This window comes from Erythrolamprus reginae, chromosome 8 (assembly GCF_031021105.1).
Source record: "Erythrolamprus reginae isolate rEryReg1 chromosome 8, rEryReg1.hap1, whole genome shotgun sequence".
NCBI classification, from domain to species: Eukaryota; Metazoa; Chordata; class Lepidosauria; order Squamata; family Dipsadidae; genus Erythrolamprus; species Erythrolamprus reginae.
In genome coordinates this window covers 12,950,401-12,970,416 of record NC_091957.1, presented here as the reverse complement: position 1 = coordinate 12,970,416, position 20,016 = coordinate 12,950,401, and the positions used below count along the sequence as shown (strand labels likewise).

At 45.1% G+C, this 20,016-nt stretch overlaps 2 protein-coding genes across 5 annotated transcripts in view; one reads left to right on the top strand and one right to left on the bottom strand.

Annotated features, from left to right (window-relative positions):
- Window positions 1-13,522, top strand: part of EGFL7 (EGF like domain multiple 7) — a 33,334-nt gene extending 19,812 nt beyond the window's left edge. For 2 of the 4 annotated variants that reach the window (XM_070758906.1, XM_070758905.1), the window contains 3 exons: window positions 505-651; window positions 4,409-4,479; window positions 6,645-7,215. In XM_070758906.1, the coding sequence (XP_070615007.1) occupies window positions 505-651; window positions 4,409-4,479; window positions 6,645-6,941 (515 nt within the window). In that variant the 3' untranslated portion in view covers window positions 6,942-7,215. Of the gene's footprint in view, window positions 1-504; window positions 652-4,408; window positions 4,480-6,644; window positions 7,216-9,245 lie in introns of those variants that run through there. The other 2 variants (XM_070758908.1, XM_070758907.1) reach the window with 2 other exon arrangements.
- A 997-nt stretch (window positions 13,523-14,519) lies between these two features.
- AGPAT2 (1-acylglycerol-3-phosphate O-acyltransferase 2) overlaps window positions 14,520-20,016 on the bottom strand; it is a 49,676-nt gene continuing 44,179 nt past the window's right edge. Inside the window, exons 5-6 of the mRNA XM_070758909.1 lie at window positions 18,675-18,747; window positions 14,520-17,449 (exon numbers count right to left, since the gene is read on the bottom strand). Of these exons, the coding sequence (XP_070615010.1) occupies window positions 17,283-17,449; window positions 18,675-18,747 (240 nt within the window). The 3' untranslated portion in view covers window positions 14,520-17,282. The remainder of the gene's footprint in view (window positions 17,450-18,674; window positions 18,748-20,016) is intronic.

Here is a 20,016-nt window from a genome sequence, read left to right as displayed (position 1 = left end):
ACAGTTGCCATATATACATCAATACATATACCTTGAAACATATCAAAACTGCCACGCAGCTGCATGAGATTTTGGCAATTTTTTTTGCAAATCACTGAAAGCTGACTCTAGTTCTGTAGGTCAGCGGTTCAAATCTCATCACCATCTCAAGGTGGACTCAGCCTTCCATCCTTCCGAGGTGGGTCAAATGAGGACCCGGATTGTGAGGGCAATAGGCTGGCTCTGTTAAAAAGTGCTATGGCTAACATGTTGTAAGCCGCCCTGAGTCTAAGGAGAAGGGCGGCATAAAAATCGAATAAATAAATAATATTCTGTATCTTGCTTAGTCAGATCACATGTCTGTTATTCCTCCCCCTTCTCTTCTCCATCGTTGATGCACAATTATTATTAAAATGTATTGTTGTAAATGGGCGCAACAAGAAACTGTTTAACCAGGCCTGGGGAAGAGGTTGCTTCTGCCAGGAAGGGGTCTCCTTGGCTCACAGCTTCCTCCTCTGCCTTCAGATGTGGATGAGTGTACCACCGGGAACCATGGCTGTAGCCAGCTTTGCGTCAACACGGCCGGAAGTTACCGCTGCGCTTGCCATCCAGGGTACGAGCTCCAGACAGATGGGCAAACTTGCCGGGCTCTGAAAGTGCCTCCCACCCCAGGTGAGATCAGAGATCAGAGCTTCCTTGTCTTACTAAACTCATTCCTGCTTTTATTTTAAAACCCTCATTTTATCATAGCTGCCCTTAAGAAAAGAAATATCCAAATTTACTTCTCTTTAAAACCCAGGAAGGAAAGAAAAGAAAAAAGAAAAAAAGAAACACTATTCATATTGTATCTTAATCTAATTATAACAATGTCAATATACATAGGAGGAAGGGTTGTTAGAAATTTTAAAATGCATTTCCTACTCAATTCATTTCTTTCATTTCTTTCATTATATCAGTATATCATTTCTGCTTTAACAAATCAAAATCAATATAAATCATATTGTTCCATTATTTTTTGCGAAAAGTATCTTCCATTAGAAAAAACCAGTGTATTAATATTCTTCCCTAATCTAGATATTTTCCACTGCCTTTCTTAGTGTGATAGTCTTCCCTTATCTATAAATTCCACTGCCAATCCCAGTGTAATTATCTTCCCTAATCTATATGTCACTGTCATATCAGTGCAATAGTCTTCCCTATTCTAATTATTTTCACTGCTAAATGCAGTGCAATAATCTTCCCTAATCTATATATTTCCCTAATCTATATATTTTCCCTAATTCCATATATCTTCCACTATCGAACTCAGTGTGATAATCTTCCCTAATCTATTCAATTTGCTCATGAGGAAATGCAGAGGCCAACCGTTGATTTTGAAGTATTGCATGGAATTTCTCCTTCTCTCCTGGGTTCTCCTGCTGGCCACCTTCGTATCTGGTGACTTGGCTGGCTTCTTTTGGCTAAGCAAAGCTAGAGGTACAGATACAGTTACAGATTAACAGAGTTGGAAGGGACCTTGTAGGTCATCTAGTCCAACCCCCTGCTCAAGTAGGAGACCCTACACCATTTCCGACAAATGGCAGTCCAGTCTCTTCTTGAAAGCTTTCAGGTCTGAAGCTACCACAACTTAATACTTAAATGCACAAGTGAACTAAGGTAAATTCTTAGTTGGGTCATATGTTCACTATGTATTTATTAAAGAAAAATAAAATAAAGATATGCATTATGCCAAAAATGCATTATATTCTCAATGTCATAAAATTCCTCTATTTCCAGGTACGAGCCAAAAATAAGCTGGCCGGCACAAACATGCGCGTTGGAGCTGAGCTAGGGCAACAGCTCGCATACCAGCAGATATGGCTCCATGTGCCACCTGTGTCACCTATGCCATAGGTTCGCCATCACTGCTCTAGATGCTTCAACCCCCTCTGTGTTGTGTGGACTCACCTGGTCTTCAAAGAGGCTGCTCTGCTTCTTGTCGGTTCCAAACAATGCAGGGTGTCTCGTTTCTCCCAACATGTTCTCAGATGCTACGTGCTGACTTGTGGGAGAACTCAGACTTTCACAGTTAGACTACGGGTACATTAATGTGTCCAGTGCACCCAAGATTACCTGGCCCCTAATCCTGACTAGTGATTGGCAAACTGAACCCACACAATTCGGGTCCGTACTGAATTTTGCGGTGTTCGGTGTGTCGAACACGAACCCGAAATTTTTCCAAACTTCGGACAAAGTTCGGGGTCGTGTTCGGCGTTTGGAGCTTTGACGTCACCGGCAGGTTGCTAAGGACGCCAAGGTGATCACTTCCTGGATTCCATGGAATCCAGGAAGTGATCACCTTGGCGTCCTTAGCAACCTGCCGGTGACATCAAAGCTCCACCCCCAGAATCTCTTCATGGGAGGGATTCTCCCTCTTCAAAGGGAGGTCTTCACGTAAAAATAAATATTGTTATTTTTACGTGAAAGGACGCCACAGCGGCGCTGCAAGCAAAGGGCGGTCATTTCACGTAAAAATAAACATGTTTATTTTTACGTGAAAGGACCGCCCTTTGCTTGCAGCGGCGCTGTGGTGTCCTTTTTCGTAAAAATAACAATGTTTCCATGGAATCCAGGAAGAGATCACCTTGGCATCCTTAGCAACCTGCTGGTGACGTCAAAGCTCCGCCCCCGGAATCTCTTCATGGGAGGGATTCCCCGTTCGGGTTTGAGTTTGAGTTCGGGTTCGGTTTGGATTCGGCCGAATTTTGCGTAAAATTCGGCCGAACTTGCCAAACCCGAACACCATTGGGTTTGTTCATCACTAATCCTGACCCAACATGACTGCCCTGGAGCTCCAAAACATCACTTTTAATTCTGCACACACCTTCCTGAAGCACCGCAAGGTTATTCTCCAGGGCGTCCTGCCTGCCTTCTCTACATCGCACGCCAAGCAGGAAGAGGAGACTACCAGCCCAGGCTGACCACGGCTCATTATTACTTTTGGTACGCGCTGTGCCACTTCAAACTCGTACCGTGAGTAATAATGCGCGGAGGGGCAGCCTTTACACCGAAGAGGACGAGTGGAGCCACGTGTCGCCGCGAGCTTTCGATGCACAGAAAGAAAGAAGCGCGATTTAGCCCCTGGCAGACCAAGAGGAGAAGATTTGGGTTGTGGTGTGGTTGGTTTTTAATCACTTCTCCTCCCGGATTCAAGATATAGTGCTCCACCCAAAACTAAGCTTGCAAGGTAGGCCAGAGAGAGAGAAAGAGACAGCAAATGGTTTAAGTCACTAGGTGGGCTTCTGTGGTTGTGGGTGGTCTTGAACCCAGGTTTGCCTGCTTCCAGCCTGACATCTCAGTTCCGTGCCAGATGGACTTGGTGCAATTGGTGGCATTTGCAATCCCAGCTGGATAAGGAGGGTGCCAGATAGAACGGAATCGCAGCCAATAAAACTTCTGCCCATTTCACCAGGCAAGGGTGGGTTCCTCCAGGTTCGGACTGGTATCGACCCGCTGGTGATGTCACGATGATGTCACCGACCTGGTGCAGTCGATCCTGATCAGTGGGCACCGCCATCTTTTTTTTACAAAAAAAAAAGATTTTGGGGTGGGGGGAGATTTTTTAAATTTATTTTTTCTCCTGAGCATGCACAGAAGCTGAGTCGTTAAGGAAATTAAGTGAAAACACAGTCCCCCACCCCCACTGACTTTGGTCATCCGAAGGTCACAAAAGCAAATCACGTGACCGCAGGACATTGCGACCGTCATAAATATGAACCCTGTTGCCAAACATCTGAATTTCGATCACTTGACTCTGGGTCATAAGTGTGAAACAATGGCACTACGTCTCACGTTTTTTCAGTGGTGTAACTTTGAACAATCACTAAACTGTTGTAATTCAAGGACTACGTCTACTTCAGTCGAGTGAGATTCCTGATGGCTTTTTTAGACCCGTCGAGTTGTTTCTTGGCTGTAACTGGGAACAATTGGCCTCAGTCATCCTCCTGAGTTGTTTGGGTAGCCGTTGGGAAGGAATGCAGGTCTGGCTTGGAGAAAGGGAGAGAGACGTCGAGGGGGGGGACGGACGGAGGTGGAACGTGGACAGAGAGAAGAAAGTACAAGAAAGAAACTCGAGAGTCTGATCCTCCTACTGTGTAAAGGGACCAAGAGAAACTTGGACAGACTTTCAGGAGCCTCTTACATCTTACAACAGAAGCCTTCATAATTGCCAACTTTATAGATTTGTGGACTTCAACTCCCAGAATTCTCCAGACAGCTTATGCTGGGAGTTGAAGTCCACAAGTCTTTAAAGTTGCCAAGTTTGGGGGACCCCTGTCCTAGAATAACAACAAACACAACCTTCTTGGAATTGTTGCAACGTCTGTCCTTAACCAGGTTCTTACCAATGTGGTGTGTTTCTTTTTCCTGTTTTGTTGTTGCATTTGTGCAGCAGGAAGTGACAGCCTTCCCATTCCAGATGAAGTCGGAGAGCTGAGAAGCAAGTTGGCGGCTTTGGAAGAAGTGAGTCTCCTTCTTAGCAACCAGGGTTAGGAATGGAGGTGCTGGTTGTCTGAACGGTGGCGTTCCACTGCAACGAAGCAACGTAAATCCATAGGGTCCTCAGGCAGAACTTGGGGAGAAAATTTCACTCAGTAATTAAGATGAAGGGCTTGACTTAGAAAATAAAGTTCTACGCCCGTGATGGTGAACCTATGGTGCATGTGCTGAACCATATTGGAGGGCATGCCAGACATATCAGAGGGCATCCGTTTCGCCTTTTGGAGACTTCAAGGAAGCATCCCTGAAGCCCCAGAGTGCAAAAAATGGCCCAGTGGGCAAACTAGGAGTTCAGAAAAACAGACTTCCGGTTTGCCCATGGTGCTGTTTTTCACACTCCAGGGCTTCAGGAAGCTTTCTGTCTTACCTTAGAGCTTCGGGTAGAGGAGAATTTTCTCTGCTTCCACAAGGCGTTAAAGACTTTCCTCTTTGATTCGGCAGATTGAAACATCCTTGTTCTGGGGATCAGCAAGAAGGGAGGACATTGGAGAGGTTGGGAATGTTCTTATTAGGTTTTGTGGCTTTATTAGTTGCATTTTAGTTAAGTGTGTGCATGAAGATGTCCTTCCTGGCCGGCCGAAACGTGGACTGCAGGAAGGACGTCTTCGTGACGTCAAAGCTCCGCCCATGGAATTCCCTATTGGGATTCCTCACCTCCGTTTGAGCCTCCCGACCGGCCCGACAGCTCCATGGCTCTTTTGCAAAGCTGACAGCCGGGTGGCGGGGCTTCTCAACGTCCTCCTGAACCCGAACGCTGACTCTGAACTTTTGCCGAACTCCCGGGTTTGGTGTTCAGGAGAATGCCGAGAAGCCCCCCGACTGTTTCAAAAGGCAACAACCAGGCGGAGGGGATTCTCAGCGACCTCCCGAACGCCGAACCTGGAAGTTTGGCAAAAGTTTGGGTATGGCGTTTAGGTTTGGGAGGACGCCGAGAAGCCCCCCGACTGTTTCAAAAGGTGAGAGCTGGGTGGCAGGGCTTCTCGGCGGCCACCCGAACCCAAACTTTTGCCGAACTTCCGGGTTCGGCATTCAGGCAGCGGGTTCGTAAGACAGACAAAGTTTGGCAGAAGATGCAAAAAATTTCCGAACCCCGGGTTCGTATCTCGTAAAGTTCGTATGATGAGGGGTTCGTATCACGAGGTACCACTGTATTAGGGAAATGAAGAAAGGAAAAGGGGAAGTAGATAGTGGGGGAAAGCAAGGGAAAAAGACAAAATAATAAAAAGACATTAACTTCTGACTCCTTTGGTGCAGTAAAATAAGGCATCAAGATCTACTCTCAACTTTTTACTTTTTGCAATAATGGAAACTAGCCATTTCTATCATAACAGATCTATCTAATCAGTAAAACCCAAAATCAAAGTTTCATTTTTTCCCACCTCAATCACAAAGTCCAGAAGTGGTTTCCAAGTAGAAATAAAAATATTTGTTTTTTTTTTCCTTTAATCATAGCGGTCGATTTAGCCATCTCTGCTAACTAATCAGTTTTTGTGGCTATTCATCCATTGTGGGAATTGATGTGACCTTCTGGGCGTCAAGATACATAACATCGGAGTTCCTAATTGCCTCCATTCCCCCCAACTCTTGTCCCATGAAACCTGAAGGAAAAGTCTCTGGTTTTCTTTCTGTATTCACTTTAAAGATTTTGTTTGTTTGTTTCTCAAACATGTACAAGATAGCAGGTATAGGCCTAAATAAAGTAAGCACAGGTAAATTTGGACAATAGGACAGTAGGACAGGGGGGGTGGCCGCCCCGAGTCTTCGGAGAGGGGCGGCATACAAATCTAATAAATTGAATTGAATTGAATTGGTAGCCATAGTGATGCGCTTATGCACGCCTCTTAGGAATGCGGAGAGGTTGACAGTAGATAGTCTAAGGTTAAAATTTTGGGGTTGGGAAGAAACCACAAAGTCAGGAATTGCATTCCAGGCATTGATTGTTCCTGAAGTCGTATTTTCTGCAGTCAAGTTTCGAGCAGTTTACATTGAGTTTGAATCTATTGTGCACTTGTGAGTTGTTGCAGTTGAAGCTGAAATGTTCATGGGCAGGTTGGACATTGTTCCAGATAATTTTATGAACTACAGTTAGTTAATTTTCTGTATTAAGATGCTTCTCCTTTTTTCAACAGAAGTTCCAGCTCGTTTTGACACCGTTTCTCAAGCTGGAACTGCCTAATACCGGAGAGGGGCCTGGGGCAGAACCCATCAGTATATTGGTCCATGTGATCCAGCAACTGGACCGAATAGATTCCCTCAGTGAGCAGATCTCTTTCCTGGAGGAGCGCCTGGAAACCTGTAGGTGGTGCCAATGGACCTCCCCCCTTCTTGCCCCCTTCCGTGTTTTGCACATTCTTGCCCGCTCCCATGTTCTGCGCATCATGACCAACGTTCCCTCTAAGGTGCGCAGTGCACCATGGCGCACTTAGCAACGGCCTTCAGCACAGGGTTTTTCAACCCTGCGCAGGAGCCGATCACCTACCTTTTGCAAAAGCAGGTAGAAACATAGGAACATAGAAGTCTGACGGCAGAAAAAGACCTCGTGGTCCATCTAGTCTGCCCTTATACTATTTTCTCTATTTTATCTTAGGATGGATATATGTTTATCCCAGGCATGTTTAAATTCAGTTAGTGTGGATTTATCTACCACGTCTGCTGGAAGTTTGTTCCAAGGATCTACTACTCTTTCAGTAAAATAATATTTTCTCATGTTGCTTTTGATCTTTCCCCCAACTAACTTCAGATTGTGTCCCCTTGTTCTTGTGTTCACTTTCCTATTAAAAACACTTCCCTCCTGGACCTTATTTAACCCTTTAATATATTTAAATGTTTCGATCATGTCCCCCCTTTCCCTTCTGTCCTCCAGACTACACAGATTGAGTTCATTAAGTCTTTCCTGATTGCCTACCTTTTGCAAAAGTCACACCGGATCTTCCACCAGCACCTTGTAAGCGGGCTCAGGCAGCAGGGTGGTGGAAGAGGAGGCGGTGGAGGTGAGGGGCTTGCGCAAGACAAGCACGGCGGTCGGGAGGTTGCTGTCGACACTATACTTTTCCGCCCACAATGAAAAAAAACGAGACAGAACATTAAGAACATAAGAACATTGATCGTGACCAGGCAGCCTGTCAGTGTTGGCGGGGGTATTGTTTTCTTCTTGTCAGTTTCCGAATTTGGCTGTCATCTACTGTTCGATTCCTGGTTTTACTTAATCATTCCTGGATATGTTTACTGTTTTACTTCTTGAAACCTAAAGCAATAAACAATAACACACACACCCCCAATGGAGGAACTAGCAGCTCAGACAAACAATCCATCAGCAATCTGCAGCCCAATCAAGGACTCAGCAGGAACGCTTTAATATTAGATTTTATTAGACTTTAATATTAGATTTGCTATTGTATATTGTTTTATCAGTGCCGTGAGCCGCCCCGAGTCTGCGGAGAGGGGCGACATACAAATCTAATAAATAAATAAATAAATAAATAAATAAATAAATAAATAAATAAATAAATAAATAAATAAATAAATAAATAAATAAATAAATAAATAAATAAATAAATAAATAAATAAATAAATAAAGATGATGATGATGATGATAATAATAATAATAATAATAATAATAATAATAATAATAATAATAATAAAGCTCCCACCAACACCCTCAGGGAAGCCACTGGCACCCAAGCACAGAGCAAACAAACCCCACCTCCTTCTGATACTGATGACATTATCTAGTCAGGCTATGAAATGCCGGAGAGAAAACAAGCAAGGTCAGAGAGCCTCCCAACAAAGCACAGTAAGAGTCAGAGCTACTGTTTTGCTCCACGCTTTTTTGAAATATTTTTATTTTATTTATATATTTTGTCGGAAAATATACAAGATAGTATGAACATTGGTATTGGTATGAACATAAACAAAAGCATAGTAGGTTCAGGTAAATTTGGACAATAGGACAACATTCACGCAGTTGACTGTAGACAGTCTAAGGTTAAAGCTTTGGGGGTTTGGGGAAGAAACCACAGAGTCAGGTCATTCCAGGCATTGATCACTGTTGTTGCTCAAATCTTATTTTCTGCAGTCGAGTTTGGAGCAGTTTGCATTGAGTTTGTATCTATTTGTGTGCTCGTGTATTGTTGCGATTGAAGCCAAAGTAGTCAATGCTAAGGAGGACACTGTGGCATTGCCAGAGGCTTTTATGAACCACATTTAGATCAGATCGAAGGCTGACTACAGTTGAATGGAAACAACTAGAATTTTGGTATTATTAAAATAAGTATTTATTCCTTAGAGTGATGATTTGTAGAACTTTAAATATTGTGTATATAATTAACTTAAGGCGGTAGAAATAATAACTGGGGGGGGGGGGGGGTTGGTAGAAATTAATAACCGAAGGAATTAACCTGGATACCAAGTGTATTAACCAGAATTTAAATGAAAGGAAAGTAGCGATAGAATGAATTTTATAATTACTTATATATATATATTGTCCCTCCTTTCCATGATGTAAGTTTACTTTTAGCGTTATCTGCAAGTGCGTTTTTTTCTCTCTTTTTTTCTTTTTGTTGTTTGGTTGTTTGAATTTGTTTTGTTTTTGAAATTTTTGTTGTTGTTTGTAAATGTGTTTGTTGATGTTTTGTTATTGTTTTTAAAAATTTCAATTAAATTAATTCCTTCTTCCCCTTCCCCTTCCCCATAAGGTTGACTTTACCATTTTCTCTCAACCCCCTTTGTAGGTTCCTGCAAGAACCGGCTCTGAGGCTGAAGGAGGATGGAGGTCTTCGGCGCTGTCCACATCTTACGTTGTTTTTTTCCAGTGTGTCTCTCCGTCGAGTAGCAACTGAGCCCTGTTCCAGCAACCGAGCCAAGCGAAGGCAGTGGAGAGGATTAAGAGACTGGAAATACAGTGGTACCTCACCTTAAGAACGCCTCTACTTAAGAACTTTTCTAGAGAAGAACTGAGTGTTCAAGATTTTTTTGCCTCTTCTTAAGAACCATTTTCTACTTAAGAACCTGAGCTGGGGGAAAATTCCCAGGAAATTTGAGAGCGGCACGAAGGCCCGGCCAGTTTTCTGCCATTCCCCCTTTAATCCCAGCCATCTCGGGCTTTTCTGGGCTGCCAGAGGAACCTTTCGGTGGCACTTAAAGAGGCTTTGGCATTCCAGAGCGAACGAAGCGTTTTCATTTCTCTGGGTGCTTGGAGAGGGAATAAACCTCTGCCAGTGCCCAAAGAAAAGAAATGCTCCCTTCGCTCTGGGCAGCCGAGGAGTCACCAGAGCGAAGGAAAGGCGCCAACTACAAAGTGAGCAAGAGAGAGGGGAGGGGAGCCCTTCAGCATGGGAAGGAAGAGGAAGCAGGTAGCAGCAGCAGCAGTCAGTGTATGGGGGGCAGTGTATGGGACACAGCCTCACACTGGGTGTATTGGAAGCAGTCTCAATGTCCCTCTTTTTTTTTTAAGCCTTACAGTTTTGAATTTCTTTTATTCCCCTCACCTCACCTTCTTCCTTCGGCAGCGACTGTCCTCCTCCTCTTCTTCCTCCGCCTCCTCCCACCCAAATTCCGAGCTTTTATTTCTTTCCTAATGGGTTTGCACGCATTATTTGCTTTTACATTGATTCCTATGGGAAAAATTGCTTCTACTTAAGAACGTTTCTACTTAAGAACCTGGTCACGGAACGAATTAAGTTCTTAAGTAGAGGTACCAATGTCTCACGTTCTCAGCAAGACCACCCCACCACCACCCACCTCCCTATGAATGGCTGGCTGCCAGGATGGGTCACCTCTCCAAACCCTGCTGGCCAGAGGTTGCAGGAGGGAGGGGGACAGCCGGCCTCCTAGCAAAACATCCCATTCGGGTGGGCAGGTCTCCCCCTCTCCCCCCCCTCCATGAGGTACAAGAGCAGAAGTTTGGCAAAGGGGCCCCTTTGGCCGAAGCTTGGTAGCTGCTCTTTTCCAGGCTGTCACCCAAAAATATCTTGGCAAGGCAGGGTTATTTCTGTGGGGGAGGGTGGCGCTGAACCCTCCCTCCCCTCCGTAAATGCACCGTTAGTGTCCTGCTTGCTTCGCCTGTCAATGGGAGGGAAACTCCCACCACTGTTTCCCACGTCCTCCCTTTCCAAGAAAGACATAGAACAGATTCCGAGGGCTAGGGAGGGACCCCTGGAGGTCTTCTAGTCCAACCCCCTGCTGAACCCCACTCCCCTCCATAAATGCACCGTTAGCATCCTGCTTGCTTCACCTGCCAATGGGAGGGAAACTCACACTGCTGTTTCCCACGTCCTCCCTTCCCAAGAAAGACATAGAACAGATTCCGAGGGCTAGGGAGGGACCCCTGGAGGTCTTCTAGTCCAACCCCCTGCTCAAGCAGGAGACTCTATACCAGTGACGGCGAACCTTTTCTTTCTTTCTTTTGCTCGGGTGCCACACCAGTATTGGGTTCCTTACCGGTACAGGCTATACTGCGCACTGGTAGTAAAAATAATATTAATAATAATAATTTATTAGACTTGTATGCTACCCTTCTCCAAAACTCAGGGCGGATCTCAACAATGGCAATGTGCGCATACCTCTGGGTGACTGGTGGGTATGTGCACGCACCCTGGTGAGATTTTCCTTCTGCGCATGTGTAGGAAGTAAAATCTCGCAAGAGGATGCCTGCGCACATGAGATTTTGGTGGGGTTTTTTTGCTTCTGCGCATGCCGAAATCTCACATGCGTGTCCTCTCTGTGCATGCTCAGGAAGCAAAATCTCACAAGATGCCTGTGCGCATGAAATTTTGGTGGGTTGTTTTGCTTCTGCGTATGCCGAAATCTCACATGCGCATCCTCTCTGTGCATGCACGCATGAGATTTTAGCCAGCGTGCATATGCCCACACCCATTCCGTCTCCCTACACACTTGCGCATCACACCATGCTACCTCTGCACAAGTGCAAAATCCCCCCTCCCCCAGATGCGCACAGGCCTCACTGAAGCCTGGGACGGTGAAAAAAACCGACCAAACTTCAAAGTTCACCCATTGAGCTGTTTTTTGCACTCGGGAACCTTCAGGAAAGCTACCTAAAGCCCCGGAGTGCGAAAAACAGCACAATGGGCCAACTGGAACTTCGTTTTCTGAACTTAGTTTGCCGGTTGGACTGTTTTTCACACTCTGGGGCTTCAGGAAGCTTCCCTGAAGCCTCCGGAGGGCAAAAACAGCCTTCCCCAAGGCGAAAATCAGCTGGCTAGTGTGTGCGTGTTCGCTGGAGCTGACGTAGGGCAATGCCTCACGTGCCCTCCGATATGGCTTTGTGTGCCACCTGTGGCATGCATGCCATAGGTTCACCATCACAGGCTTAGTCAATACCTGTGCATTTGGTTTGTGTTACCTATGTGCAGAACTTGATTCCTTTCGCTGCCGTTGATAGTCTGCTAAGTCTTGAAGCTCTCTTCCAAAGTGTTGACGCTTCCTGTCAGGAACTGGTGGGAACTTATACTTTTTTCTCCTGTGTCCCGTAAAGTAGTCAGAATCCACTGGCAGGAACATCCCCTTCTAAAATACCTAACGCAGGTAATCTGTCCAACAGTCTTAAAGGGACCCAGGTTCTGCCCATGATTTGCCTCACGCATTTTCAAAATCTTTTGGTTTGTGTCATTAATCCAACTGCTGTTGAATTTGCAACTCAAATATTGGAACTGGCTGCAATGAGTTGGCCATAGCAAGCTGCCCCGTTCTCCTCATGGTACGTCCCGGCTGCAGAGCTGCTTTCCAGAGTTAAGCCAGGTACTTTTATGTCAGGAGTCCAAAACTGTATCCCATGGACGAGGTACTAGTACCTAAAGGAGGGATTTGGGCCACTAGTGCATCAAATTGCCTCGGCCTTTCCTGAGGTACCACAGGCAGCGAAGAAAGCAAAGAGGACAATCCTGAGGTCCACCCCCACCCCCATCTTTTTATTTATTTTTGCAACAATGGAGATGTTTTGCTTTTCTTTTTCTCTTGTTTGCAGTGTGTATGTTTCTGACCTCCATGGTGCTTCCCAGCACATATTGAGCGTTATTGTCTGACGGTGGGAGTCATTGTAATACAGTAGTACCTCTAGATACGAGTTTAATTCGTTCCAGAAGGGACCTTGTATGTCGAACAACTCGTATCTGGAACAAATGGCTTTCGACTTTGTTTTTCCCCTCCGAGATAACCAAAAGCAAGGATTCTTGCGCCACCTAGTGGACGCTCGGCTCGTATCCCGAATTTGAGCTCGGGTCTCGAAAAGAAATTTCTCTCCCCTCGTGGCTCGTATCTTGGAATACTCGCATGTGGAGCAGCTCGTATCTAGAGGTACTACTGTATTGTGCACCGAAGAGCACAATGGGGCAATGGTGGTGGGGATTCGTGAATGAGCTAGAGCAGGGGTGTCAAACTTAAATCTGGCTTGTGGAGTTGGCCTGAAAATATTGAAGGACAAGCCTGCAGTGTCTCTGCCAGCCAAAACGGGCCACGGGGGGAGGAGCTACCTCTCACAGTGCATTTTCGACGACCACTCTGCCGGCTGAAAATGGGTCACCCACAGGGCCCATTTTCAGCCGCCAGAGTGCTACAGGAGGCTAGGGAAGACCACCATCGCCACACCCAGCCCCCCCCATATGTAGCCCCCTGTCTTCTGAGGTCAAACCCTGATGCAGCCCTCAAAGAAATAGAAGTTGACACCCCTGAGCTCGAGCCACTTGGTATGCGGAAAAGCTATTGTAGCCTGCATGTAACCTCTTTAAAATAATTAATGGATCTCAGTGAAATGGATCTCTCTCAGTGAAAACACAGATTGTCAGGAGGTTGGATGGACGCAAAAGGAAGCAATTAGCAATGGTGGGAACCAGGCTGAACAGCTGATAAGGAAGGAAACAACTAGAATAAAAAAAGTGTTCAGGGTTTGCTGAAGTCTGCAAAAGTTTGAATTGATATAGAAATAATGCTGAGTGCGCTGGGGTGTTCCTGCCTCCTGATTTCCAATAAATCCGTTCTTGGCTAAAACACTAAAGAAGTGGGACTTTTTAATCTCAACGTAAAACGGTCTCATTCAGCGGCGGGTTTCATATTATGCTACTACCGGTTCACCCTACACGTGCATGCTTGCTTCATGTGTGTCCCATTCAGCATGCACGCCTGCCTTCTGCACATGTGCAGGGCCTTCCGCCCCTATGCTTTGCTCATGCGCACACCTTCTGTCCATGTGCCCAGCCTAAAATACGTGCCTAAATAGAATGGCATAGAGCCACGGCAGTCCCACCTGTGATTTCTGCTACCAGTTCGAGCGAACCGGTTGGAACCAGCTGAATACAAGACCACTTCTGATCTCATTCATTGAACTTTCCTGAGGGTCTCAAAAACTAGCCAGATAGTAAACAGGTCTTGCTAGGAGTAAACATGGCATTGAACTGGCCTTGGGTGGAAATGCCTTTTAGGTGAACTCGGAAGTGGGGAGGGGGCGTTGTTTGGTCTGAAGGTCAAGAATAAAGTGTTGGGTCATTAAAACTCCTTAAAACCCACCTCTGTCGTCAGGCATGGGGAAATTGATTCACCTGAACTGTTTCCGTTTTATGTATGGTTTGTATGAGACGTAAGACTGTTTTTACATTAAGGGGTTTTAAACTGTTTTTAATTATTGGATTTGTATTGTTTTTTTTAATTTTTTTATTGTTGTGAGCCACCTCGAGTCTTCGGAGAGGGGGGGGGCATACAAATCTAATAAATAATAATAAAATAATAATTCCAGATTCAGCTGCATGGGGATCATCCAGACACCCTACTGGTGAGCAAAAACAGTACCAAGCCAATTTGGTGAAATGGTGAAAGTGCTGGGCCTAGAAACTAGGGGGTTGTGAGTTCTAGTCCTAAACTTAGGCACAAAAGTTGGTTAGGATGTAACAAGGAAAATTAAGCCAAGCATGGAGCCTCTTCCCCCACCCCCACCCCCAAACACAAACAATTCCCCGAAGCAAAAAGTTTTGGAAGGAATCAAACCATTTTAGTATTGCTTCTCCTTAAATAAAATTCTTTATAAAAATAATACATTTGACAATACCGAAAAGCAATCAACGGTTTTACAATAAGGCACTTTGGCACAAGGTGTGTTTTGGGTTTTTTTGGTATGCTTTTGAAGGGGTGGGGAAACCATTCTTCAGCTGTCAGAACTACAACTCCCAGCAGCCACCTACTCTTTCTTGCCACCATCCTCTGAAGTCAGGCTGAAGCTTCAGCTGTGCTTTCCCATCTCCCTGGATAGGACAACCATGGTTTGAAACCCTGTAGATAAAGCTGGGACTGGCTTTAAAAGATGGTGGATTCGACAGACCGTCTGAATGCTGGTGCTGTGCCTGATGGGTCTTCCAGAGGTTGCTTCATTCTCCAAGTGGGAGATGGGCTTTATTGCAGAACTGGAATTGGTGGGGAGGGAGAACAGTAAGAACGACATTCCAGAGGGAGCACGGAAATCCTGACCATTTTGGCTGTTCTCCTATCTATGGAAGGATGACTGATCACCAAGCCCAATGAATTCTGCAGAGTAGGGGTAGGCAAAGTTGGCTCCTCTATGACTTGTGGACTTCAACTCCCAGAATTCCTGAGCCAATCATGGTAGCTGAGGAATTCTGGGAGTTGGAAGTCCACATGTCACAGAAGAGCCAACTTTTCCTAGCCCTGTGCTCCAGAGTGTCCAGGGTGATCTTTCTCAATGTTGATGACTCCAAGATGGGTAGACTTCAACTCCCAGAATTCCCTAACTGGCAAACCTGGGCTGGGGAATTCTGGGAGTTGAAGTCCACTCATCTTGAAGCTGGGTAAGGTTGAGACCCTCTGGCTCTGAAGCCCTCCAGATAAAGGAAGCTGAGTTGTGCCCAGTCCTGACCCTATTTGTGGCTCGGGACTGGGACTGTAGAAGAATGATCCATGAAGGGATGGGTGTACGGTCACAGCAGATTGGATCAGACTAAGGAAATGCAACTTGGTTTTGCATGGTGGAGCTAGCAGGAATTTAAAGGTCATATAAGCCCACCCAACTTGGTTCAGAGTCCCAACTGGTTCAGAAACAGACAAAAGTCTGCACCCTTGAGCAAAGGAATTACTCCTGAATCTGTCCTGTAAGGCTGGAGGATCTCACTCAAGTTTTGCAAGATGGCGGAAGCTGCCTTTCTACAAGTTAAATCTTTCCTCAACTTACACACTGAAGGAAGCACAAGGCCGATTGTCAACCAACAGGCAGTGGCTTCATTGTCTGGTTCGGATGACAACGGCTGGGATCAAGGCTTGGAGGCAACCACAGTTTAGCAGGGCTGCAGCCCAACATACAGGGAATGTTGGACGAATGGCATGTTCTCCACAATTCTGAGTGAACATGACGCCTGTCTGAAAATACTTTCGATTCTCTTTTAAGAGCTTACTACTGGGAAATCTCTGCCCCAGCACAACTCAACGGTTGGACTCACAACTCTGCTGAAGGTAACAGAGTTAGTGAAGAGTCGCTAGTAGTATTGTGCCCTCCCTTCTCACAAAAACCAAAATAAAATATGGATATGCTTTGCTGAGCTGATGGGCAAATCTAAACATGACGGCAGGTAAATTTAACCAAATCTCTTTTACACGTTTGTAACTGTTTTGAAATCATCTCCGGCAAAAAGGATTCACCCTGTGTCTTCTTCTCTCTTCACCATCGTGAGATCTCAGGATTTCCAAGTTAGTACATCTGCATTCAAAGCATGTGAGGCAACTTTTGGTGACTAAAATCCTTGAAATATCTCTTCTTGCAACAGAGCTATAATTATCTTGAAAGAAAAGAATAAAATAGGGAAAAAACTTTGCCCCAAATAAATAAATAAAAAGCTTCCTCATTCTTAGGCCACATTTTAAAGTTGGAAGGACTTTATGATGTATGGACTTCAGTGCCCAGAATTCTCCAGCCAGCATTCCCTGGCACACCTGTCTGAAGTAGGAGTCTCCAACCTTGGCAACTTTTAAGACTCATGGAATTCTGGCAATTGCAGTCCACGAGTCTTAAAGTTGCCAAAGTTGGAGACCCCTGGTCTGAAGAATTCTTGGAGTTGCAAGTCCTCACATCTTAAAATTATAAATTACTATTATTGTCAATAGGAGGTCTAGGTAGAGGATGGAATTTGCTTGGTTGCCGTAACGGCAAAATCTGCCGTGACCCTTCACATTCTCTGAAGCTTACCTCTGGGAGTCTACTTGCACAGCAATAGATGCCATCGATCAGGACAGCAAACACTCAACATCTCCTCTTCTTAAGAAGGATCATTACTGTTTCGGGAATGTTCCCCCTCCCAACCCCAAACTGTGTCAAATACCCACCACACCTTCCCTAGGAAAAAGTGCCACATGGGCCTGTCCACCCAAATTATCCCTGTGCCCAATGAAAGGAAGAGAAGTGCCTTCAACTATCACCCCAGAGGGCAAGGAGGAAGCCATGGACCCAATCCCTGGAGTCACCAGGAGAGAGAAAAGGCACTTGGGATTGTTTAAACTGCTGGTTATGGATACCCAGAAGGGCAGGGATCTTTGGTAATCACAGTTTGTGGAGAAGGAGGCTTGGGGGGGAGAAAGGCCGGACAAGATTCCTCCACCTGAGAGCCTTGAGCATGTCCACCGGTTGAATGTCCTCCTCTCTCCACTCAGTTCTTTGGGAATAACCTAACACGTTTTCATCACAAGGGGGCCATTGCCACTCTTTGGGGCAATTGTGGGGATCTGTCCCACAGGGGAGCCCCCGGCCATTTTGGCAAGAGACCCTACTGCCCAAGGATGGAGGCCTCTCCGTTGGCTTCTTTGCTCCTTCCCGACAACGTGAAGAAGGTTTCCCTCATGGTGGTGTAGCACTGCTTGGTGAGCTCATCAACATCCTCAGAGGTCAGGCCTTTGGTTGAGATGGGCGGAGAGATTTCCACCTTGATTTTGCCTGGAGACAGAAAAGACAATGCCAAATTCATCTCTACTGACTGTGGTCCTACTGCCCCAGCCCACACTTTTACAACAGGAAGCTCTGTTGGTTGGCCAAGCCAACTCTCCAAGTATTGGGGAAGGGGGACCCAACAAGGCAACTCCTCCGCTTACCTAACGCATGGCCCAACCCTCAAACCCATCCTCTCTTATGTTTCTCCTGATTAATTTCCCCCAGTTCTTTTGGGTTCTCCCAACAGAATGGGCCAACTCACCGCAGTCAACTTGCCATGGCCAACTCACTATGGAACAACTCACCATGGGCAACGCAGCGTGGGACAATTCAACAATTTGATTTAATGGCTTAAAATAATTAAAGCATAATTGTCATTATTGTCAATTCACATTTCATTTTGTCCCTCCCTTGACATCCTTCCTACAATGCAAGGGTATCAAACTCAATTTCACTGAGGGCTACATCAGGGCTGTAGTTGATCTTGGGGGGGGGGGGTCAAGTGGGCAAGATCAACGAGGTGCTTGTGGTCAACTGGATGGGTGTGTCCAATTGGGTGCATGTGATCAACTGGATGGTTGTGATCAACTGGGTTCATGTGATCAACTGGATGGACATGGTCAACTGGGTGCATGTGATCAACTGGATGGACGTGGTCAACTGGCCTGATCTTCTCATTGGGTAGACCAGGACGGCTCTGCGGGCTGGATCTGTCCCATAGGCCTTGAATTTAACAACCTTGCTTTAATGATTCTATTCCACTGTTTCTTCTGTGTTAGGGTAAACTCTTGTCCAGCGATGAATTGTACGAGGTGAATTGTACGCAATAAGTTGGCAGTGGTGACAGAGTCGCAGACCCTCTTGTTGATGAGCTGCTTGCCTGGAAGGTGTTACAGAGCCCCCACTTTATTGCTTAGACTGGGGGAACTTCCAAAGAAATAGAGGACAGAGAATTGGCTAAAAGCCGGTGAAATTAGGACGGTGGGAAACAGACCGCCTGATCTCTCACAGGTTTTTTTCTGCTAGTCAAGAAATCTGATTTGTTTCTTGAAAAGCTCCATCAAGCAAGCAGGAAGGAAGGGTCGCTGCTCTGATCCTGCGCATATCCGCAGGGAGAGAATTGGCTCACAAAACCAAAAACCTGGATTTCTTTTAGCCACACAGGAGAATTTGGGTCTCCAAGGACAGTGAAGAGAAACAGAAAAACACTCCAAGCTATGCATTATCCTACCTGATGTAAACATCTTCTTTTTTGGGTTGTAAAATGAGGAAAACGAGGAATAGACCACAGGAATTATTGGAACCTACAAAGGGCAGATAATAATAATAAAAAAATGTTAGCAAAAACCTGGAATGTCTATGGAAATTCCCAGCCATCCAGGTCATGGTTGTCCCAAAGGTGCATTTCTTTTTCCTAAGAAGCAACTGGACTTTCTGGTTTTTCTTTGAAGAAGTTTTGCTTCTCATCCAAGGAGCTTCTTCAGTTCTGGCTGACAGCTGGTCAGATTCTTCCATTCGCCACACACCGTCTAGTCAGAGCTGAAGAAGCGTCTTTGGATGAGAAGCAAAATGTCTTCAAAGAAAAACCAGAAAATCCAGTTGCTTCTTGAAAGAAAACACCTTTGGGGCAAAAAATCTGGAAGTTCTTAAATTTGCAATGATCCTCATTTTTTTATTCCCATGGTGTTAATATATGAGGAGAGTAATCCTTGTTTACCAAGGTTGTACCCACACAGAAACGTTTAGATTGAGATTAGTTGTGAATAACTACTCAGCCACCGACAAATATACTAACTTGAATTAAAGTTTACTTTGAGAAATAACATATTTAGAAAGTCATGCACCTAATAAGTCAGAAAAACAATCCAAATATTACCAAGTGCATAGTCTTTCTTACCAGTTGCCTTTGTCATAACCAGCAAACAAAAATATTAAGCCTAAACACATTTTAGCTGATATACATAACTATGATACAGGGAGATTGCAGAGCTAACCTAACAGTGAGTAGCCATTAACAGTGAGTAGCCAGACAAAGAGAAATAGCTCCCTCTTGTGGTAATCTGCAACACCTGCAGCCAATATAGAAACAAGACTGACGGCAGAAAAAGACCTCATGATCCATCTAGTCTGCCCTTATACTTTTTTCTGTATTTTATCTTAGGATGGATATATGTTTATCCCAGGCATGTTTAAATTCAGTTACTGTGGATTTATCAACCACGTCTGCTGGAAGTTTGTTCCAAGGATCTACTACTCTTTCAGTAAAATAATATTTTCTCATGTTGCTTTTGATCTTTCCCCCAACTAACTTCAGATATATTGAAGTTAGTTGGCAGATATATGGCAATATATATTGCCAACCCAACAGTTATAGACAAAGTCCTAACACAGGGTGACTTTTAGACTTCCTTTTTTTTTTACACGAAATAACATTTAAAAAAAATAATGAAAACTTCTTTCTGTCACGATTGAAGCTCGAATGTTAAGGCCTGTCTTACCACGGTGTTTTATTCAAAAAAAGGAGAAATTTCTGCACAAAAGAGGAACTTTGGGAGCTGTGGAAGGAAGTCAAC